The sequence below is a fragment of the Rhinolophus hipposideros genome, assembly GCF_964194185.1.
Source record: "Rhinolophus hipposideros genome assembly, chromosome: 11".
NCBI classification, from domain to species: Eukaryota; Metazoa; Chordata; class Mammalia; order Chiroptera; family Rhinolophidae; genus Rhinolophus; species Rhinolophus hipposideros.
Window position 1 is genome coordinate 53,200,987 of NC_138057.1, and position 24,991 is coordinate 53,225,977.

At 43.3% G+C, this 24,991-nt stretch overlaps 1 protein-coding gene across 2 annotated transcripts; it reads right to left on the reverse strand.

The window, feature by feature from the left end:
* Positions 1-91: 91 nt before the first annotated feature.
* On the reverse strand, positions 92-15,318 carry ZBTB5 (zinc finger and BTB domain containing 5). 2 transcript variants are annotated; one of them, XM_081067333.1, is made up of 2 exons: positions 15,092-15,318; positions 92-5,073 (listed from the first exon to the last, which is right to left on the reverse strand). In XM_081067333.1, the coding sequence occupies exon 2, from the start codon at positions 5,067-5,069 to the stop codon at positions 3,039-3,041; it is 2,031 nt and encodes a 676-aa protein (XP_080923459.1). In that variant the 5' UTR covers positions 5,070-5,073; positions 15,092-15,318; the 3' UTR covers positions 92-3,038. The 2 variants fall into 2 exon arrangements, with proteins under 2 accessions (XP_080923459.1, XP_080923460.1); XM_081067334.1 differs by lacking the exon at positions 15,092-15,318 and adding an exon at positions 13,423-14,731.
* Between the last annotated feature and the right edge of the window lie 9,673 nt (positions 15,319-24,991).

Below are 24,991 nucleotides of genomic sequence, written 5' to 3' on the forward strand. Positions count from 1 at the left end.
AGCATTTGAATCTGCAGCCTAGACCATCGGGGCAAATTAAATATACATGGCAAAGAGAACCAGGTAAGAATAATTGGAAGTAGGTGAGTTTCTAATTTTTATTTTAAAATTAGTTTTAGCACCTTCACACTTTGTTCCCTTTGTCCAGCTGGTCCTCATCCCCACCCCCCAGATGGATGCCCTTTTTCTAATCACCACCCCACTCACTTCTCGCCAAGGCCAAGGCCACGGCCACCAGCATTGGCAAAGCCCTGCTCCTGCTGAAGGAGTCGGGTTCCAGCTCTTCCTCACGGCCAAGCCAGACTGGCAGGTGGAGTTTTCAACCCGGGAGGCAGGTCAGGGAGCAGCCGAAAGCACAGGATTAAGCAGGCCCTGTAAGAGTAACCCTGGGTGGACTGAGAACAACCTTCACACTCATCCATGGCTCAGAGACAGAGTGCAGGCAAGGCCGAAGGGACTCACTCGAGGAAATGACCAATAATCGTTACTGACAGCATTCGAGTATTTTGGAAGAGGCTTGGTTAAAAAAAAATATTGGTCAAAACACCATTAGCAAAGAAAGCAATATTACTTCCCTGTTTTGTTTTAACCTTAATAACCTAAGAGAAGAAAAGGAACACATATTGAGTTAGAGGCATGAATGTGACAAATTTTTTTTATTTCAATATCTCAAATTTTGACCAGCATAGCACCACTGACATGGGTGCCCTGATAGAACTTTATGAGTTGATCACCAGAAATGATTATGCCAGGCTATAATTAAGGCTAACCAATCAAATTCCAGGTATGCAATACCAGTTAAAATTCAGGTAGAAACTATGGATCCTAGGAACCCTGGGACTGGTTTTCCAGGGAACCTCTGAATTACCTTTTAAGTACTACAGCTTGTATGAGGACACTGGCCCGCAAGCTTGCTTCTCACACGTAGAAACTGACTGACTAAGAGGTAGATGAGCAATTCTAGATTCCGTTTAGCAGTGGAGAGCCAGGGCTCCAGCTGTTGTATTGGAGATAGGCCGCAAAGCAAAGTCCACGTAAGCCCGAGCTGAGGGGAGGGGGCAGAATCCTGGCACCACCTCCTCAAGATAGAAGGGAACGAGAGCCGCCACTGCTCTTCCCGGTGTCACTGGTTCCTCTCCCTGGGCCCAGGCAGGGCCCCTTGTTGTCCATGCTGACCCAACTGCCTCCAGAGGTTAATCTCACAAGACACTGGTCCCCACGGCATGTAGAGGGGTGGATGCAGAACCCCCTCACAACAAGTCAGAAAATGGCTAACAATTAGCCACACACACAACTGAGTTTCACAGCTGACCCCACGTCCTCCAGTCTCTTCCCCACATCTGCTGGAAAGGAGAGGACTCCCAAAGGTTCCCTCTCCTCCCTGGGAATCTGTTCACAGGAGATGCTAAGCCCGACTATGAACATTGAGTTTATCCACGGACAGATGTGTAACTGCACACACTAGATGAAGAGGAGAAAACACGCTGATTTTTGTTTTAGGCTACACACACTTAGCTTTCTCAATGTAAGAACTGAAGGATTTCTCTCAGTTGTGCACAATGGTTGCTATCTAAAAAAGCTGTATAAAAACAATGAACTCATGGTCACACACGAATTAAACTGACTTCATGAGCTGTACAGACACATTAACCTATGCTGTTTCCCTGAAAGCACACAAGTCAGGTCTCAGCCTGACACAGGTGCCACCAAGAGCCCCGATGGCACAGGGTCAGGCCGCCAGGTGGGCTGGGGAAGTGAGGCAGTGGGACCAAAGAGGCCCTGGGCAGTGACCCAAATGTCTCTTCCAACAGTCTCAGATGCCACTTGGTGATTTCTATGCTCTGGGCTGCCCAACTCTCTTACCGTCTGGAAAGTAGTCATCCATGAACACTGCTACGCTTAGACTTCAAACATTCAGGACTGAGCTGGAGCAACAACAACTAAAGTCGGGTCCTACACTTGAAAACTAGAGTACATATATAACAGTAATAAAACCCGCGGTGGGAGGGGCTGGACCTCATTTTTGGTTCGTTTGCCACTGAGAACAGCAATCTGGGTCTTGGAATGATGCCATATAGGGTGAGTGCGTGAAGAAGCGAAGCGGAAAACAGGCTTGTCACTGCGTGAGATGTGTCAGGCTCGACTGGCCCCCGAAATCTGGATGGAGCAAAAGGTTAAAAGCGCTTTCAAAGATCCCACAAAACTGGACTCCACATCATCAGAACAAAGACAAACACTAGCTCTTTTCTGACCTCCAAACATGGACCTGTAACATAGGCATACAAGTTGGTTAAATACTGCTACAACCGCACATACAGAAACAACACTTGTCACTCCCTACGAGTACATACTCCATTTACAACTTTGTTTTCAAAACCAGGAAAAATTATTAAAACATCTATGCAACAGTGATGTTTTCAAAAGTATATACACCTAATAGTCCAGAGAATGCTCGCTCTGGACCCAGTGTCAGCACCATCAAAGTGCAGTGCCTGTGACTGCAGATCAGACAAAAATAAAAGCTACAGTACTTTCTGAGGCCGAGGACGAGCTCCTCATAGACATTAAAGCATCTGTGGGGACAGGCCTGTCCTCTGGGGCCTTTTAGACGGGCACAAAGTTGCCATTGGTTACACATAAGTGCGATTTGCATCACTGTACAGGTATATAATATTCCCATCAGAGGGTATAGGAAATTTAATTAACTGCTTCAGAGTTCTACAAAAATTGCTAAAAAAATTTTTTTGCACTTCAATTTTTAATTTTTACATGTGCCACTTTTAACGACATCAATTACAAACTACTTGCTGACTGCATTACTCAACCCTAAGGAAGAACCTGGTATGGGGATTGCAACCCTCTCTGAGAGTGTGCATTTCACCCAGACATGCAGCAGCACGGTGCTGCACGTGTTAGTTCTCCACTTATTAGCCATCGAAATTTACAAGAGCCATCGTGGCAGCTGGAAGCCTCAAACCCAAACGGGATTTTAGTTTCAGTCCTACAACTGGCACCGACGTTATCTCAAGAGGTCGGGGTTAGAGCAAAGTGCTGGGAAGACTGCTGCTCTGCCAGCGCAGGCAGGTCGTCTTCGAATGTTTATACAGGTGGCTGGACTGGCTGAACCGCTTGCCACACTTGAGGCAGGCATAGGGTTTTTCACCTGTATGAACACGGATGTGCTTCTTGCAATCTGTCAAGGTCAGGAAAGTCTTGCAGCAGATTTTGCAGGCATACTTGCGAGCTCCCTCTACAACCAAGACGTTGTGCTCTGATAAGGCCTTCTTGCACTTGGACAGGACATCAGCAGATGCCCGGGTCAACTGCGGAGGGCCAGGCTGGGAAGGATGGCCATTTTCAAATGAGGACGATGCCCCATTCATCATTAACTGGGAACTGGCAGAGTTTTCTGGGATCTGTGAGCTCCTGACAGAAGTTACAATTGGCATTTTGGGAGCTATGCGGCGGTAGTATGGAAAGTTACTGGCCTTTCCTCTTGAGGAGCCCATCATTACCCTGGAGAAGGAGGAGTGGAGGCCCAATCCAGACCTGGAAAAATCCATCCCAAACTGTTCTCCTTGATAGCCTGAAGTCTGCACACATGGCAGGCCCATCGCCTCCTGCATGGGCCTAACAAAGTGGGAGTCTGCAGGCTCGCTGAATGGGTTCTCCACGTGAGACCCGGGGGCTGAGGAGGGCCCGCCCGCAGGCCCAGCCTCTGGACTCAACAAATACGGGCCCTCACACTCCAGCCTGCAGTCACTAGTGGTATTTGGGATATTATCGTCATTGCTCTGAGTTGCACTAAAGTTACTTCCTCTGCTCTTGTTAAGGAAATTTGAAATGCTGAAAGTGGACTTGTGATCTAAGTTATTTGTGACTTCCAAAATGTGGATGTCACCTACCCTGTCCGTACTCGACTGCGGATCCGAAAAACTCCGATCGCTGCTTTCCGGGCTGAGGTCTATCTTCTCGGCACTGACCACAACTCCTTCCACTTCCACCGACTCGCTGCCTTCTGCTTGTGAGGTCACATCGCTCACTTCATCCTGAGGCTCGGGAGAGCTCAGCGGCTCAGATTTCACCACCACTCTCATGTGCTCCTTCTCACCGAGGCCAACCTCGGGGTTTTCACACTGAAAACCACTTTTCTCAGTTGCAGCTTCCTGCTCAAAACTAGTCTCCACCTGAGTTGCACGGGAAGCCATGGCCAACGGAGCCATGTCGCCGGCGCCGTTGTCCGACTGGCTGGGCACCTGGGCATCTTCTTGCGCACCGAAGGACTGGTCAAACATGATGGCGCCATCTTCCTGGCTGTCCGTCATCCCGTCGGCCTTCGGGTTCTCCACGATTTTCAGAGAATCTGGTGAGAAGAACTCCTCCCGAGGATGCACCCCCGCCGGCCCGTTCTCTGGTGTCACATTGGACAGGCCCGACTCGTCCAGGGCGGGTCGGAGGCGCTGCCTGGCCCGCTCCTCTGCAGACTGCTTGCGCTTGTGAAGGCGTCTCATGGGGAAGGGCGTCCGCGGGTCCAGCGTACTGCGCAGCGATGAGCTCATGGGGGCCGGCTGCTCCTCGCCACTCTGGTTGGAATTGAGGGCTGAGCTCACGATGCTCAGTCCCAGCTGCTGCAGCATAAAGAAGCGCTGCATGCGGGCGCTCTGCTCCTGCACACGCTCACTGGGGGGAGACATGGGCAGTGTCCTTGTCGTGAGGTAATGTTTACAGGCCTTCACCACCGAGTTCAAATGCAGATGAGAGGCTGCCAGTAAGACGTCCATAACATTGCTCTCCCCCAGCATGAGGGTGGACGTGTACATCATGTCAATCAGTGCGGCAAAGGCCTCCGCCGTCACCACCTCGCTATCCAGCTGGATCATGTTCATGGTCTGGTCTCCCTCGGCCACTGAGAACAGGGCTCGGAAATGCGTGCTGCAGGCTGCCAGGACGGAGCGGTGCGCCTTAAAATGTCTATTCCCCACTACGATGACACAATCACAGAGCTGGCCGTGAAGTCTTTGGTAGTTCAGCTGCTGGAAGATCTGTTCAAAGTGTCCCGGAAAATCCATGATCCTACGGGAAAACAGAGAAAGAAAGTATGAAGACTTAGGACAACTTAAGACAAGGCCAGGGGCCTTAGGGTGTGATGAAAAGAGGTGTGGATGACCAAGCCTGGACCTTTGAAAACTGGTGATGTTTCCGATGATGGGCACACAGACTAAAAACCTGTCACATAAGGAGCAAATCCTCATTCAGCTACAGCGCTGGAAGCACGCACATGTGTGGGATCAGCTACTGGCTGTTCACAGGCTCCTCTTCCCTCTTCCCATGACCTGCTTTTAACACTTAACATGCTTTTAACTTGTTAGAAAAGACCAACGTGTGAATGACAGAATATCTACCCCACAGAAGTAAATTTGTGTTCTGTATTCCCTAAAGACAATGAATAAACTAACTCCAAGAATTCCAAACCAGTCTTTTAGCAACCTTACATGAATGAAACCAGTATTAGTGGGGAAGATTTCTAGTTATCATAGGTGGTAGTATCATAGATTGTACACACACGTTTACCCCCCAATCATTCCTGAAACCCCATTAAAAATACACCAAAGTTTTTCGGTTTTGTTGTTGTTTGAAAGGTATAAACACACAAGGAAAAAACGAATGGGAAAGAAAATGTCAATAACATTTTGGAAGCGGCTGAACAGGTGAGTGATTGAGTGCTAGCTGACTTAACACACCCAGAAAGCTAAATCCTAAACCGGCAGTAGATAAAACACCCTGACTTATATATAAGCCCCCCATCCAGCCAAAGGCTCAGGAACTGGTTGCCAAGGTACCAGGGGAAGTGGAATGGAGGTGACCAAGAGGAGGACTGGATGGAAGTCTATTAAAAAATAATAATAATCCAAGGGACGCTCTCTGCCTCTGGCACAGAAAAGGTACATGTACAGAAACAGAGCGTAGATTACTGGTTATCTGGGGCTGGGGGTGGGACACGGAAGGACTGCAAATGGGCGCAGGGACTTTTGGGGGCTGATGGGAATGTTCTAAAACTGGACTGTGGTGATGACTATACAATTCATACATTTTCTGAAAATATTTGCCCCCTTAAAATAATGAATTTTATGGTATGGACATTATACCTCAATATAGCTCAACAAATTATAAAAAATAATGGGGAAAGAAAAACAAGAGATGAACAAGATCCAGATGAGGGGGACATAAAAGACTAACTTTTAAAATAAAAGATATTTCAACCCACATACTGATTTAAAAAAATAACGATATTTTGTCCAATGCCTTTCTTCCTCAACAAGCAGCAGAAGTATGATTATCTGCAGGAAAAAGAAGCCTCCTCATTTTCTGAAATGTAAGTTATCTTAAGTATAAGAAACCGCCACTCTTTCCCACAAAAGGTCGTTCACTAGAATGTCAAACTCTTAATGTTCAATCCCCACTTCTATACAAAAGGCATAAGCAGCAAGGAAATGGTGGCCTGAGAAGCACCATTTGGAGGAAATTCCCAGCACCCAGAGATCTTTGAGAAAAGATTACCGAGGTAGCTAAACATGACCCCAACAAAGGCCGCGGTTTGAGTAATGTTGGAAGAGTCCATACAATCATTTAGCTTTCCCATTTGCCTCAAGATCATCAGCCCTACACTAGATGCCCCAACGTAGTCCTCGAGAGAAACTCAACTTTTCCAGGGTCTTCTCAAAACACTGTAGGGACGCCTGGACTGTCCTGCTATGCCTTGTGGTCAGGCCATCTTCAGAGCAGTACAAAGGCTCAGGCTTCTTTTGCTCTTAAGGGGCTCTGGGTGAAACTACATGGTGACATTAGAGATGATCAAAACCTGGAGAAACACCTGTTGTCTAAGTCACAACAGTGTGCGATTACCCATTTTGAGATACTCCAAACTTATTTCTCCTGAATGACCATATTCTTTCATCTCAGTATCAGTCGGTCAATTTACGATCATTTGGATTAGTGACGGAAATCAAATCCACCAGCTCAAAGCTAATCTTAGCCATAAAACTGGCTAATTATTCACTGTCCTTCCTTCCCATATCGAGGTGTCAGAAAGGACCTCAGGATTAAGTCAGAGTCCTTAACTGACTACAACGGTCTACTCGTCTACTCGGCTGACTTAAGGAGAGAGGGGAAGTCACCGGCTCGTGACACAGGAAGTCCTGGGGTGATGCTAAGTAGAGTCACGGCTGGATCCCAGGGTCTCCACATCATCAGGACACTCTTTGGGGCTGCTCTCTTCTGTGAGGCAAAAATGGCCACGATCAGTGCTAGACAGAACTCGCCCTTCTAGCTTGCAATCTGGGTAACGAGACTATCTTTCTTGATAGTACCAGAAAAGTCCCCAGAGCAGACTTTTACAGGCAAGGCTTGGGTCACATACCCATCTCTGAAACAGTCACTGTAATCAAGGGGAATGGCCTTGCTGGAACATCTACCTCTGGAATTCACAGTCAGGGGCACTCTGATCTGTACACATACACGAAGACTAGGTGAAGAGTGATTTCCCCCAAAGATGGAGTAGACAGACAAAAACAAGCAAACAAGAAGGGTCCCTTGGAGATAGTATCTGAATGTTGATTTGTGGGAAGATGTTAACAAGTTTTACATTAGTGCAGTTTTTTTGTTGCTGTGTAACAAATCACTTTAAAACTTAATGGCTTAAAACAACAAAAATCATTTTATTCTCTCTTGACAGTTCTAGGGGTTGACTGGACACCACTGGTTCTCTCTTGGGAATTGTCATGTGGTTGTAGTCAGGTTGTGACTGGGGCTGAAATCATCTTGAAGCCATAGTCACACACCAGGCAATGCAATTAAATACAGGAAATACTGGCCCATCTTTCCAAATGGATCGGTAGGGATGAGCATGCAGAGAGAAGGGCAACCTGTGCTGTGAGTACGCTGACAGACTTTTAAGAGAAGCTATGTAACATCTAGCAGCACATGCATAACTCAATTAAGGTAAAAGTGGAACCATGAGTTCCACTTTCTCTAGTGAAACCAAAGAAGAAGTGCAGCTGATGCACTAGTATCACTCTCATATATGTTTGGCCATCCCAAAGTGCCACTGTCAATATTCCAAGAATGAGCTGGAAATATTAGGTTGCTGCAAAAGTAATTGCGGTTTTTGCAATTATGTTTAACCTTTCAAACTGCAATTACTTGTGCACCAGCCTAAGAGCAGGGCATGACTATAATACCCAAAAGTGATTCCAAAGTCTATGAATATGAAGAAGGCTTCGATTTGTCCCATCTTAGGTAAGGTTTTCCCAGAAGCAGCCCATGAGAGAAGGATTCAAGTGCAAGTGATTTATCAAGGAGGCACTCCCAGGGGAAAACGGGGGTGGGGCAGGGGAGGGGGAAGCAGCAGTGGCCAGGCCAGGGTGTGATCTGGGGCAAATCCAAGCCTTCACCTGGTCCAGCAGGGCAGCTCTAGAGTATCAACGTGTTGGGGGCACCTCAAGGCAGGGGAACTGGTCTTTGGCAGCGCCGCATCAGTCAGTCCACCGCTAAGGGCCTCTCCAGGGGGATGGAAACGGCCAGGTACTTCCGGCTCTCTGGGCCCACGCACAAAGTGACGCCAGTCACCCAAAGACCCAGTCCTCAAAGAGTCACAGACGCAAGCCATTAGAAGAAAAAACATAGAGATGCTGCACGGCAGGGGCACAGAACTGGCAAAAAGGATCAAGGGGGTCTGATCAGAGCCCAGACAGCATCTGCGACACATTGTTCGTGATACTACAGAAGAAAGTGACATGGAACCATACAGATAAATACACACTACTGTCTGTCAGGAAAGGACATTTTTACATACTTATGCTTTATTCTCAACGCCCCACTGCCGTTCCAAAACTATTAAATAAGGAGAAATTAGGTAATAACTTTATTTCAATATTGGATCATTGGAAGCTTCTTCTCTTAAAATGGTTTAAGTAACGTAAGAATGATCTTTTTTATAGCATTGGATAGATATTTCCTATAAAACTATTGGTACTGATGCTTAATACCATTCGCTAATAAAAGGAACCAGGGCTCCTTGGACAAATGGCTGATGCTTGGACTGAGGCAGGAAATATACAAGATAAGCCTGCAGAATTTTGTAGTGCCAGAAAGTAAGGGTGTGCTTAAAACAAACAAACAAACAAACATGATAATGGGAGTACTTGAGAGGGACATAGGACTCCACAGAAGAAAGCGCTCCCAAAGGCCAAAGCTGGAACAGCTTGAGCAAAAAGATAAATAAAACAGTACTGGTTTATGACCCAAAATGCAAAATAAATATCCGTAGGTCCATACTGATTTAAAGTATGGATTCGATAAATAAATGGGAGAGAAGAGACAAATCTCTTGTGCAGAAGAATTTCAAATAATTTATGTAGCTATTCTGCCCTCAAGGACATAGAGCATATCTCCCCACTCCTTAAGTGTGGGCTATGCCCAGTGATTTCCTTCCACAGCACAGTACGGAAAGGGAGGGGAAAAGAGGAACTTCAGACTTGAGAAATCTGACAAACACTACCTCAGCCAGGTGACTGAGGGCAACACCAAAGATGACAAGTCATGCTGACAGTAAGTACGTTAGTAAGCGTCATGTGCTGATGTAATGAGAATGGCACTTCATTTCTGTGGTCTTTCCCCCTGCAAAACCTGGAACCCCGGTCTAATCATAACAAAAACATCAGACAAATCCCAATGGGACATTCTACAAAATAAGTGATCAGCACTCAAAATTATCAGTCACCAAAAACAAGGAAAGTATGAGACACTGTCACAGCCAAGGGGAGCCTAAGGAGACATGATGCCCGATTAAACGTGTTTTCCTGAATAAGATCTTAGAATAGAGAAAGGACAAGAGGTAAAACTAAAGATAACCTGAGTAAAGAATGCACTTTAGTTAATAATAATGCATTAATAATGGTTCATTAATTTTAACAAATGCCCCCTACTAATGGTAAGATGTTAATAACAGGAAAACTGGGTGTTGGTATGTGGGAACGCTCTGCACTGTCTTCACAATCTTTCATCAACCAAAAACTGTTCTAAAAATAAAGTTTTTTTTTCAAATGCCACTATTTTTTACCAAACACTTGTTTTGGAAAATAGTTATTTTTCATAAAAATATGTTACTTATGTTCACATGTAATGAGCTTATCACTTTTAATGAATGCTTAAATCTTTTTTCTCAATTTTAATTTCTAATATGTTTTATCCTGATAGCTATAACCCACAAAAAAGCTCTTTGGAGTCATTAATCATTTTTAAATGTGTAAAGGAATCCTACAGTCAAAGTCTGAAAACCACTGAAGTCGATGTTTCACATACCTGTATACGGGAAATGCACGTATGTGGAGTCTCAATCTTCAAATATATAGGATGAAGGAGACTAAAGGCAGTCTCCATTATACATACTCATCTATTATGCTACTCAAGTGTGTGAAATGAATTGCCTGGCATTTTCTCAGTGTTACCTTCCAGGATCATCAGGAAGTATGCCTTTAACCTGTGACTATTGTAGCCAGCTGTCACAGCACCTGTGCGGCACCAGTAACACCGCACCCCTTCCCATGACGACATCTATTAGTTGGGTGGTGGAGGACTAGTTTGGTGGGAATGAGAGGGTTGACTGCCAACTAAGAGCCAGGTTCTGTAGGTACTTTATGTATATTATTTCTTAGGGAGGATTGTCAAGCAGTGACAGTCATCCCGTGTGTAGAGCCGACCTTACCCAACTAGTGCAGTGAGTGAAGGAGAGGAGTTGTAAATCCAGATCCGACTACGAAAGCTCACTTTGCTGTAATGTGGGCAGCCCCCAGATAGACATGGGCCAGGTGGATGATGACAGGATATTCAGAGAGAACACTACGTACTTACGAGAGTGAGCAAAGGCTAGGAATAGGATTAGGAGATCGAGGGAGTAAGGGGATGAAGCTGAAGAGCAGGGTCAAGGTCAAGGATTGGGAGTGAGAGTGAAAAGACAAGTGCGTAAAATAACAGCTAAGGGAGTGAAAATTAGAGCAAGCGTTCTGGAAGGTGTAGCAGGAGGGGCTTCTCTTCTCTTCCTCAAATCCTCCAAAGCTGCATGCCACCACCACCGACCACACTGCCAAAATCACCGACCACACTGCCAAGCCTTCACGGCCAACAGACTGATTTGGAAGGTGAGGAGGATGTAGGATGAGCTTTGCTTTCTCTTCCCACTGTCCCTTGCCATTGGCTCCTCCCCAAACCTGCCTTCCATGATGCTGATGCAGAACAAGAATCAGGGACCAGAGCTTTGGGGAGAAGGGAAGGGTGACAAAATACATTCCTGGCAGCAGGCTCACCTATCATAAGGGGAGAATCTTGGTCTGCTCACCCCTGGTCTCTCAAGGTGGTGGGCCACCAGCGGAGTGCTGTCTGAAGGATGGGCGTGTCCAAGACAGTTACATGACTCTGAAAACTCTGTATTTAAACTTAAAAGTAACTTATGACATATTTCACTGCTTTATCCTGTTTAGAATTTTCTACTTACACTGTAACTGGCCTAGAAATTTCCCCTTTTTGGGTACTACATTTTCCTAAAACGTAAAATGAATAGCCAGCTAGCTGACTCTAGATGAAAGAACATCTGGAGCCAGTTAATGCTCTAAAGATCATACAAACTTCATAAGCATATCAAAATCTATAAAAACCACCATAAATGACTTCTTTTAGCTACTTACAAATCTGAAACTGTATCTAGTTTAACATCTGCTTAAGAAGTCTAAATGTATTTTCCCTTTGTTATTTAGAAAATGTTGCCTGCCACCCCCCAGATGTCCCCGTACACACAACCTTTTCAGCAATTTTTAAAAATAGCTTTCATTGCCTTTTACCCCTGACAGATCAAGAAACATATTTATTAATGAACAAAAACTGTTTTATCAAGAAAAAAGCCATGCCAAAGCATTGAAGACACCATTAGTGATGATGCCTTTACAGTAGAGAAAATGAAAAATAGATTTAAGTCGTTTTTATACCTAGTTTACTTTCTAAGTAGGATATTCCTTACTTCTGAATCATTTATCAAATCAATAGCATTCAGCAAGGGATACATACTTTACCTGCTGAGTGGCTTTTGACATTCTACTCAAAGAATACAATGTATGTTATTAAATGTGTTTAGGTTTTTGTACCATCTGTGGGTTCTTTTCACAACTGAACCCCCAAACAGTGGGTTTTCTTCTCCATCCTCCTCAAATCCTCTAGTAGAGACTAAAATAGGACGAAACAATTGAAGGTCTTGCATATTTAGAAGAAGACTGTTGAGTGGATTTTAAATTATAATCGACTAATTACAATATAGTGAAAAATCTGTTATCCCAAGTTAACAATCATATTCAGAAGAAAAGGGGAGCAATTCTCCCTATTCATTTTAAACTTAAGAAATTGGAAATAAAGCATTTGTAAACTTGTTATCAAGTACCCAAAGTAACAGACTACCAAGTATAATTTCCAAAAGTAGACTCACCAGACAATCATCCTTTAAAGTTAGTAAAAGAAACAAAACTTTGTTAATTTTCATTGATAAGAAACTCGTATCACTTCCAATAGGATTCCTTTCAATAGCAAACTTTTTTCAAAGTACAAAGGAAAATTTGGAAAATTAATTGGTTATAATTAAGTGAATTAATTGGGCACAAGTCTTTTAACCGTACCAAATGTCATTAAATCTAAGATGCTAGTGATTATAAAATGCAACATATTTCATACAGCATTAGGAAAGAAAAAAAAAAGCTGTCAATTAGGCCATAGGATAACGCTTACTGATAGCATCCTGTCTTCAAGATTAAAATGGAAACAAAACTGTTTTACAATCAAGGAAATACTAGAACCTTAAACATATCATTCAAATGTTAGACGATCAGAAGGAAAAGCATCTACAGATAAAATATAATCTTGAATACTAAGAAAGTTATCTATGCCTACTCTATTACAATAAAGTCAATGCTCCAATGCAATTCCCAATCTGTTTGAAGTGAAAGATAAATGAAAGTTTTTAGCAAATATATGCATAATTAATCAAATATAGTCACCCCTCCCCCCAAATTGGTCTTGAAATTAAAAGTCCCTTTCAGTGATGAAAATGATGAAAACAACTGTAAGAGCAATAGCTCACTCAGAAACAGCTGGTCTTTTAGCACATACGTTCACTGAATACTTAAACAAAAGGTGCAGTGTAGTGTTACATTCCATCCCACCTGCTCCACTAACAAAAGTGGCTCTACTAGACAACATCCGTATGTGAGAAATGTTAAGTGTAGTAAAAGAGAAATCATACGCTTAAAACTGGAAGAGGAGGAAAAGTATTTGTTTACGACAAATTTACATTTTAAACAATGTTGCAAGCTAACATGGAATCAGTACCTTGGGCTTTTCCTTTTCCCTGTTCAAGGAGAAACTGAGGCAGATTCAAGCTCCTGTGTCAGCAGCACAGCAAGCTTGGTCATGTCCGACTGTCCACACACTGAAGGACTCAGTGTCATTCGTGCGAAGTACTTTAAACACTAAAACCCTTACATGCATTTCGTATCCAAGTGATTTTTGTAAAACGACTTCAACTTCTCACCACAGTCTTGCGACGAAGCCTCTTCTGAGAGCACTGAGCCCTAAACTTAGGAAAACACTCCACTGTGAGACGTTTTTCTTCCATATCTTACCATTTTCCGAATTTTGCCAGACACCTCCGTTACCCAGAACACAGCTTGCCAGTATCTCCGGCTGACTACACGGTGTTTTGACACAACTTGGGAAAGAAAACATGGGGGAGCAGGAAACAAGTTGCTTTCAGGACTCTAACGGCCCTGGCGCACTTGAATTCAGCGAAATGCAGGGGCCGAGAACACGGCTTCCACCGAAGCGTCCGCGCCGGCAGCTCGGCGGGCTGCGTGCGGTGGCCCGGCCAGCCCCGCCGAGTTCGCGGGGCCTCCCGCGAGGCTTTGCGGCCAGGCTGCGGGCCTGTGCTCGGTCCAGGGGGGTTTCTCGGAAATCCTCTCTTCTCTCCCCACCGCATCTCCTCCTCCCCCTGCCCCCAACTTCATTCTTTAAACTTACGGACAACCCCCCTCAGCACGGAAATCCCAAGGCTGGAGCCAACGGAAAGCAAGTTGTCCACAAGACACAGGCGCCCGGGCCATCGTCTAACCCAAGCGTGCTCCTTAGTAAGCAACACTGCCGTGTTTTTACCCAAAAAATTGTTCCTCCACGCTAAATGAGAACTTGTCTTCTTCTCAGAAGTTAGCTTCCGCAGCCCCCCCCGCCTCCCCGCGATGCCAGCACGCAGACGGCCGTGATAACAGGTGACCCTGGGAGGCGAGAAGAACCTAAGGGTGCGCGCCGCCCCCCGGCCCCCGCGCCCGAAGCCGCCGCCTTACACGTTTACGGACGGGGCTGCCCGGCCCCCACCAAGGGGCGAAGGCGGAACGGCTGGAAGTGGTGGGCGTTCAATGAACGCCTGTGAGCCCTTCCCCTCCGCTAACCAGTTGGGGCATTCATTCCAAGGCACGCGCGGCGCCCCTCCCGGGGCAGCCCCCGGGTCCCGACGGCAGACCGCCTCGGCCTGGCGCCGGAGACATGAAACCTCGTTCCTCAAGGACACCCAGCACGGGGGGAAGGAAGCCACATCCGACCCCGTCCCGCAGCGAGGCAGCTCCTCTGTTCACCCCGCCAGGCTGCCGGTCCCGAGACCCACCCCACCCGACCCCTCCACCCCGGCCAGCGACGTCTCCAGCCCGCGGATCCGAGGGGGCAGGAGCCCCCGCCCCACCCCGCAGACAACCCGGCGTCGGGACGCGGGGGACGCCTGCGCAGAAGAACCCGCCTCCCAGCGTCCCGGCCCCTCCGCTCCGAAGGGTAACAATACCCCCTCAGAAAGACAACAGAGGAGGCGAGGGCACCGGTACGCGTCTGCGCGCTCCCCAGATGCCTCGTCGCGACCCCACTTGCGCCGCCAGCCCAGCGCCGCCGGTGCTCAACCGTCTCCACGTGAACGCGCCGGCGCGCGCCACCACCGCTCGCGCTGACAGGGTCTTCTCACCTGAGCCGGGCTCCGCCCCCCTTCTCGCTGGAGGAGGCAGTGACCCTTCCCCGATCCGACCCGACAGTGTCGGAGGAGGCGGGAACGTCCAGGCTGGCGTCTCCGTAATGGGATTTCCTCCTCCTTCCGTCCACCCTCCCCGCCCACCCCGCCTCTCGTCCCCTAGATCCTTCAGCCCGTTCGCCGCCACACTGAGAACACCGCGGCGGCGGCCGACAGTAAACGGAAGTGACGCAATGCGAGAGCACCTACTCCGCCTCCTCCCCTCGGGCCGAACTACAACCAATCAGCAAGGGAGGGGGCGAGGCCCTGGCAGGAGAGCAGCCAGCCGGCGCGCGGAATCCGGAGGAATTGACTGGGCCGCACCGGACCGCTGACCAATCCACGGTCCCGGGAGCCTCGCTGTGTTTACTAACGATTGAATCCGTGAGCGCTGTGACCAATCACCGTTTGCTTTACAACACGTAAAACTGTTATCAAACGCCTTTAAGGCGGGATTTACCACTAAGCGGCGTTAGGTTTGGGCTATGTAAAAGCTAATGTGTGTCGTAGCCAATCAAATCACGTTGTCGTTGAGGCAAACGAGTTTTCCGCCTAATTCCACCAATCACAACCACGACTGCCAGGAGGCGGGCCCTCAGGGTAATGCGGCTCCCACCACTCGCGGGACCTGGAGGACATCCCCACCCTCCAGACGCCGGCCCTTCTGTGACCCCCGGCTCCTCCTCCAAAGCGAGTGGCCTTCGCGAGACTCACACACATCGCGTCGGGGGCTTTTTCACGTCGTGGACTTAGGGAAAAATAAATTTCCAAGAAGCGATTTAGGTTGAATTAGCCGAAATCTGGCAAACATCCATCTGACGGCAGTTTAGTCCGACAGCGCCCTGGGCTGGCTTCTCGCAGTTCTGAAACCTGAGAATGACCAGCAGGTACCGGCGTCCGACTTGCTCGCTCATTGATCCACAGTTCGTGCCTCAGGTCCCATAAGCCTGCAGTCTCCAAAACCAACCTCTCCGAAACCAAAGTTGGACACCTGGACGGTCCTGGACTTCGGTGGGATGCTGTCAGAAAAGAGCAAGCTCTGGGACGGCTCCCGGGATCCCCGCTGCACTCTCAGACGGACAGCCCGATCCCGGAGGGAGTCCAGCCCGTGGCCTCCCAGGGCACCAGGCACTGGGGCAGGAAGAAGCCCTCCTTTCTCGGGTGAAGAGGAGAGAAGAAAGCTTGGAAGGGGCCTTCCCTAGGGAGCTTTTGGGCACTCCGCGTGGCTCCAGAGATAACGGCAGGCTGGGGACTGCCTCAAGCTCCTTTTGGGGGGAGAGAAGGGAGACACTATTTTTAAAAAGGAACGTCCTGCTGTGTCAGAGCTTAACACCCCAATATTATTACAGCTGATCCATCTCTTCAGACGTTACAGGTTGGAAATACTGCCTTTGGGATTTCTTCAAGGCCTCGATGAAGTCGGATGGTAAATTCTGTTCTTGAAGAGTCCCTGACTCTTTATAGCCCGTACAGATGTTTTATTGCCAAATTGGCTGGACGGTGTGTGAGGTGTTTTCACACAGGACCCTTACAAAACTGCTGTGAGCTAGATATCTCAAATTTACAACTTGGCAAAAGCTTAAAATATTTGTATATTCAGTACTTACCGTGTTTCCCCGAAAATAAGATCGAGTCGGACAATCAGCTCTAATGCATCTTCTGGAGCAAAAATTAATATAAGACACGGTTTTATATTATATCATACCCGGGATTAGATTAGATTAGATTAGATTAGACCGGGTTTTATAGTAAAATAAGACCGGGTCTTATATTAATTTTTGCTCCAAAAGACACATTAGAGCTGATTGTCCGGCTAGGTCTTATTTTGGGGGAAACCCGGTAGGAGAGTACTGAAAAGGCCCCCCTCCTATTTTGTTGATGGGAGTATCATTGACACTGTTTTTGAAGATAACAGTAGTATTTATCAAAATTTTTTTTTTTTTTTTTTTTTTAAGGATAAAAGAGTAATTTAATTTCTCCAACAATCTGGAAATCTATATACTTTACAGTCAAGTTTTGCACTTCTAAGAAAATCAAAATTTTAAATATGCATTCATTCCCTTCTAGCTGGAAATTTCTTTCTAGAAACGTATTCTGAAATACACAAATTAACCTAGATGAAATACACAAATGTAGGAGAATACATAGGAAGCCATTGATCACAGGTTTGTTAGTAGGAGAGAAAAAAAAGCTGAATGTGCATCTACAGAGGATTACAAAAAACTGACACATGCATTTTATTGCGCCATCACTAATGATCTCATATACATACAAAACAAAATCAGTGAAAACCTGCATGTGGACATACACATAAACATTTGTAAATGTATGGCTAAGTGTGAAAGGATACTATCAAGCTATTCACAAGTTACCTCAGTGAAGGGTGTTGGGGAGGAGGGAGTGATAAGGAAATGTTTTAAGAGGGCCTTCTTAGTTTATAGTCTTTATATACTTCTGTATTAATATAATGTTTATTAAAAGCTTTATTATTTTAGTAGTATTTATGAAAACCAGGACTTTTAGTTTGTGTGGGTTTTCAAACCATTAACAAAATTCTTCCTAAATTAAGCTATAAATTTCCCAATAAAAGTCTCAATAAGGGCCTGCCCGGTGACTCAGGCAGTTGGAGCTCTGTGCTTCTAACTCCAAAGGCGGCCGGTTCAATTCCCACATGGGCCAGTGGGCTCAACCACAAGGTTGCCGGTTCAATCCCTCAAGTCCCACAAGGGATGATGGGCTCCGCCCCCTGCAATTAGCATCGCCAACTGGACCTGGAGCTGAGCTGCGCCCTCCACAACTAAGACTGAAAGGACAACAACTTGAAGCTGAACGGCAGCCTCCACAACTAAGATTGAAAGGACAACAACTTGACTTGGAAAAAAAAAAAAGGCCTGGAAGTACACACTGTTCCCCAATAAAGTCCTGTTCCCCTTCCCCAATAAAATCTTAAAAAAAAAAAAAAAAAAAAGGCCAGTGATCCTGAACTGGGGATCCTGGAAGACTAATGATTCTCTTTAAAAAAAAAAAAAAAAAAAGTCTCAATAAGATACTTTTTAGAACTAGACACATTGATTCTAAGATTTATAAAGGAAAACAGTATTGTAGGAATAGTGAAGAAAATTCTGGAAAAAAATCAACAAGGCACCCATAGCCCTAACAATTACAAATATATTTTATAATGCTTTCTTATGTTTAAAAAAAAAGGGGGGGGAGAGATGATTCTGCAAAGATGACAGAGTAGGAAGCACCAAAAATCTGCCTCCCTACCCAGACAATTGCAATGGCAGAATCTATCTAATGTAACTATTTTGGAACTCAGGAGTCTATTGAAGGTTTGCAACTTTTAGGGAAGTGTTTGAAAGGTAAATTGCAGTTAATTTTGGTCAATTTTAGCTCATAGCACAGGAAAAGTAACCCATCCTTCACCCCTCAGCCACATGGTGAGTTGTTATGCATGGGTTCCTGGAGCAGTTTGTACCAGCTTGTGGGAGCCACAGTGGACAAAAAGGACCCTGTCCTCCAAATATTTGAGATCACTTCTTGCTGCTAGTGATCACAGAGATGCAGATCAAAGAGGCAGGTAGCCATTATTGTGTACCTCCCCTTCATTGTTACAAGCCCTTCCCCCTCCTGCTGAAGTGACTTCCATGGGATTTTGGAGCAAAAGCTGACAGAATTGAAGGGAAAATAGTTCTACAATAATAATTGGAAACTTCAATATCCCACTCTCAATAATGGACAGAACAACCAGACAGATTATAATAAGTAAGGAAATAGAGGACTTAACATAATTAACCAATGGATCTAATAGACATATACAAAACACTCTATGCAACAAAAATAACATACCCATTCTTCTCAAGTGCACCTAGTACATTTTCCAGAATAGACCACAAATTAGGCCACAAATTAAGTCTCAATAGATTTTTAAAGATGAATATCATACAAAGTATCTTTGACTACAATGGGATGAAGTTAGAAATCAATAACAGAAGTAAAACTGGAAAATTCACAAATCTGTGGAAATTAAACACCACACTCTTAAATAACCAATGGGTCAAATTAGAAATTACAAAGGAAATTAGAAAATACTTAAAGATGAATAAAAATGAAAATACAACAGACGAAAACTTATGGGACACAGCAAAAGCAGTACTAAGGGGTAAATTTATAGCTATAAATGCCATTGAATCAGTAATCAAAAATCTCCTGACAAATAAAAGCCCTGGATCTGATGGCTTCACTGGTGAATTCTGCCAAACATTTAAAAAACTAACACCAATTTTCTCAAACTTTTCTAAAAACTTAAAGAGGAGGGAATACTTCCTAGACTCATTCTATCAAGCCAGAATTACCCTGATACCAAAGCCAGACAAAGACATTATAAGAAAACTACTGACCCATGTCCTCTATGAATATTGATGCAAACATTCTCAACAAAATATTAGCACACTGAATTCAGCAGCATATTAAAAGGATTATACATCATGACCAAGTAGGATTTATTCCAGGAATGCAAGGATAGTTCAATATACAAAATTGATCAATGCAAAACACCACATTAAAAGAATAAAGGAAAAAAAGACATGATCATCTCAATCGATGCAGACAAAGCATTTGACAAAATTCAACGCCTTTTCAAAAACACTCAATAAACTAGGAATAGAAGGAAACCACCTCAACATATTAAAAAATGTGAAAACCCACATCAAACATCAAAGACTTAAAGCCTTTCCACGAAGATCAGAAACAAGACAAGATGCCCACATTCACAACTTCTAGTCAACATAATACTAGAATTTCTAGCTAGAGCAGTTGAGGAAAAAAAAGAAATAAAAGGTATCCAAATTGGAAAGGAAGAAGTAATATTATCTCTGTTGGCACATGATATGATCTTATATGTAGAAAATCCTAAAGATTCCCCCCAAATCTGTGATAGCTAATAAATGAATTCAGCAAACTACAAAGATACAAAGTCAATACACAAAAATCAGTTGCATTTCTACACACTAACAATGAACAATCTCAAAAGGAAATTATGAAAGGAATTCCATTTACTTTAGCATCAAAAAGAATAAAATACTTAGGAATTAATTTAACCAAGGAACTAAAAGATTTATACAATGAAAACTATAAAACATTACTGAAAGAAATTAAAGAAGATATAAATAAATGGAAACACATTCCATGTTCATGGGTTGGAAAACTTAATATTGTTAAGATGTTAATACTGTCCAAAGCAACGTGCAGATTCAATGCAATTGCTATCAAACATCCCAATAATATGTTTTTGCCAAAATAGAAAAACTCATTCCAAAATTCACATGGAATTTCAAAGAACCTGGAATAGCCAAAACTATCACGAAAAAGAAGAATAAAGCTGAAAGACTCACATTTCTTGAGTTAAAAACTTAACTATGAAGGCATAGTAATTGAAACAGTGTGGTGCTGGCATAAAGACAAACGTAGACCAATGGAATGGAATAGAGAGCCCAGAAATAAACTCAGGCATATAAGATCAAGTGATTTTGGACAAGGTGCCAAAACCATTCAATGGGGAAAGGACAGTCTTTTCAACAAATGGTGCTGGGAAAACTGCAAAATAATGAAATTGGACCCTTACTTAACATTATTTTAAAAAACAATTCAAAGTGGATCAGAGACCTAAATGTAAGACCTAAAACTATAAAACTCTTAGAAGAAAACATAAGATAAAAGCTTGACATTGGATTTGGCAATGATTTCTTAGAGATGATACCAAAGGCATAGACAACAAAAGAAAAAATAGACAAATTGGACTTCGTGAAAAATTTTTAAATGTGCATCAAAATATCAACAGAATATAAAGGCAACCCATAGAATGTGAGAAAATAGTCGCAAATCATATATCTGATAAGGGATTAATATCCAGGATATTTAGAGAACTAAAACTCAACCAAAAAACAAATGTAACTCAAAAATGAGCAAAGAACTTGAATAGGCATTTCCCCAAAGAGGATATACAAACGGCCCATTAGCATATGAAACATCTCTGATCATTAGGGAAAAAAATCAAAACTACAATGAGATATCTCCTCACACCTGTCAAGGTGGCTACTGTCAAAAACATAAAGAATAAATAATTTTTGGTAAGGATGTGGAGAAACTGGAACCCTTCTTTATGCCCTATTGGTAGGAATGTAAAATGGTACAGCTGCTATGGAAAATAGTATAGCGGTTCCTCAAAATTTTTAAAATAGAATTACCATATGATTCAGCAATTCCATTTCTGGGTATATACCCAAAAGAATTGAAAGCAGCATTTCAAATAGATATTTGTATACCTATGTTCATATTAGCATTATTCATAATAGCTAAAATGTGGGAGCAATCCAAATGTCTACCAATGGATGAATGGATAAGCAAAATGTGATATATACATACAATGGAATGTTATTCAGCCTTTAAAAGGAAGGAAACTGTGACATGCTGTATATAATATGGGTGAAACATGAGGACATATGTTAAGTGAAATAAGCCAGCTAAAAGAAGACAAATACTGATGACTCCACTAAGTAGGATTCCACTGATGTGAGGTACTTAGGGCAGTCAAAATTATAGAAACAGAAAGTAGAATGGTAGTTGCCAGAGGCTTGGGTGAGATAAGAATTGGAGTTATTATTTAATAGGTATAGAGTTTCAGTTTTACATATGAAAAGAGCTATTGAGATGGATGGTGGTTATGGTTTCACATTATAAATGTATTTAGTACTACCGAACTGTAGTACACTTAAAATTGTTAAGATGGTAAATTTTATGTGTATTTTACCACAATAAATAAACCCCCAAAACTTGGTACTGGCATATGAATAGACAGATAATTCAGTGGATCAAAACAGAGGGTCCAGAATAGACCTAAATATATAAGAGAATTTAATGTATGAAAAAGTTGTCATTTCAAAGCAATGGAAGAAATATAGATTAAATTTTGAGCCTGTGAAACTGGGAAGTATTTTGGAAAAAATATATTGGGTATCTAACTTCTTACAACAAATTTATTATCAAATGAATGAAATATTAAAACCTTTTGAAACCAAACTATAAAAGAAGAAAACATGAAACATGCTGTCCATAGAAACCTGTTTTAAATATAAAAATACAAATAGATTAAGAGTAAAAAGATAGAAAAAGATGTATCATGGAAACACCAATCATAAGAAAGCCAGAATGACTATTTGAAGATCAGGTAAGTGGACTTCTGGACAAGGAATGTTATGAGAGATATAGAAGGACAGTTCTAATGAGAAAAGGGTTAATTCATTAAGAAGAGATAATAAGCCGGAATGAGTATAATCCTAGTAACAAAGATTCAAAACAAATAAAGCAATGAAACTGAATGAACTGAGAATTTCTAAAGACTTAACAGTACCCACCCTTAAGAGTGCTCTTTTCCATTTTTGTGTTCCTCCTACCAAGTAATTCCTGAGGCCAAGCATTGTGTATTTTTATTCTTATATCTTCCAAAATGTCTTGAATAGAGTTAGAAGGCAGATCGCTTAAAAGATCTGAAAATTTTTGGAGTGAAATTTGACTGTGTATTAAGATTTTAAAAAAATGTTCATGCTCTTTGACTCATTAATTCAAATCCTAGGACCCCAACTAAAGAATTCATCCAAAAAAACCCACAAAGTTTTATGCTTAAAAAGTTCATGTAATGTTGCATGTAACAGGGAGAAAATTGGGACTAGCCTAAGTGATCAACTAAAGGATTGTGGCAACATTCAATGAACTATCATGTGTGATTTGAGAAAATGCTTGCAAGATGATTTTAAAATTTTTAAAAGGAGGATACACAATTGAATACAATACTGTATCAGTTATATAATCATAGATATGCAGAGAGACAAATCTGGAAAGGAATAAAACAGAATGTTAACAATGTTTGCCTTTAGGCGGGAAAAAGATCATGGGTTACTATAATTGCATTCTTTATATTTTTCTGTATTTTCCCCAATATTGGACATCAAAATTGCTTTGATAATTATTGTAAATCTAAAAAATGTTGGGAAAAATAAAAAATCTGAGTAAGCTAAATCTAACACGATTAAATTTAACAAGCCTCACATAAAGCTCTGAATCTTTGTTTTTTTAAAAAAATCAGGGATGGGGTTACCAGTTAGCTCAGTTGGTTAGAGCGTGGTGCTAATAATACCAAGGTTGCTGGTTCAATCCCCGCATGGGCCAGTGTGAGCTGCGCCCTCCTTAAAAAAAATAAAAATTCAGGGATACTGTGGCTTAGCAGAAGCAAAATCAAGAATTTTTGTTTATTAACCCTAAATAAGTTAACTGAACAGTATAGAGGCTAAGAATAAATTCACATATTGGTTTCATTAGGAGAGGCATGGCAAATAGCAGAAGGGAGTTGATGGGTCCTCTTTATTCTGTGTTACCCAGCCCAGAGTTGGAGTATTGATCTATGTGGGGCTTCACAGTTTCAAAAAGATCCAGATGTATTAATGTATGTCCAGAAGTGGTGACCAGATGAAGACAGACCTAGGAACTCTGGTGTGTGAAATCGCTGAGGGGCTGGAAGGAGTTACTGAGGAGCAGTGGAGCAGGTCAATGGAAAGTATGGTCAGAGCAGTCAGGCTTTTGAAGGGCTCAGGGCAGAGGAGTTGGTCGTGTTCTGTGTGGCCCTAGAGAAGCAGAACTGCCATCACAGGTAGAAGCTACAGAGGGCAACTTCAGCTCCATGTAAGGAAAAACCTAGCCAAGGTGAAAAGTCTGCCTTATAAGAAATGAGTCGCCCATATCTATAGGTGTACAAACAGCATCTGCATCAGAAATATGAAGGAAGAGAAAAACAGAAGGGAGAACAGAAGAGTGAGACAAACACAGAAAAAGAAACAAAGGGATAAAAAATTGAGGCAGAGGCAGAAGAAAGGAAGAGAAAAGATGAAATAGAAGAAGAAACATTTTTGAGAGTACACAATGAGTGTCTACAAACATACTGCGGGATCTGGTCTGCCTTTCCGGGTCTTCGTTAGCGATATCTTGAAATACCAGCAGATGGAGATATTACCCCAGGAAAGGAGGATTCTGCCTCATTCCTTACTTTCAAAATATATATCAAGTTTTCCTCTTCTGAAAAATGATGCTAAAAGACAACTCCAGAAGTCAATGAATTTCCAAACCAAATTTACAAACAAACATTTATGGTAAATTCTGCCCGTGATTACCCTGATTCGAATTTAGAAGAGGTCACTATAACTTTTTGTATTTTGGTCACTGACTGAGTAGGGCTCTATATTGTCCTGTCCCACTTAACGTATATGTATATTTATATGCATATGGTATATATATATGTTTTGAATCATTGCGAAATAACTAAACAACATAGTCCCGGTCTCAACCACCTTGCCATTAACACTTTCCTTCCCCAGATAGAATCTCTGTCACTTTGAATTCTTGCCTGTGGTAATTCTGGGAGTCTTTGCTCTAACTCCACGTGTGGTACTCTTGGGTCTTTCACCCAGCTATAAACAGCCAATTCTGAGCACTTGCACAGACTTTGTCTGCCTGATAAAGATGTACCTTGAAAGGGAAACAGTCTTGTACAAGAGTGCTTCCCAAGATTAAAGTGCACAGAAATCACTTAGGGATCTTGTTAAAAGTGCAGATTCTGATTCAGATGACTTGATAGGGCAGGAGATTCTGCACTGCTAACAAGTTCCCAGGTGATGCTACTGGCCTGAGGTCCACACTTCGAGAAGCAAGGTCATACAACATGTCCCTTTATCAGGAGGGGCCAGGATACTTCCTTCATGAACTACAATTGACTCCTTGTAGACCCTCCTGTCTTCTTTGTCACCCCTTAAC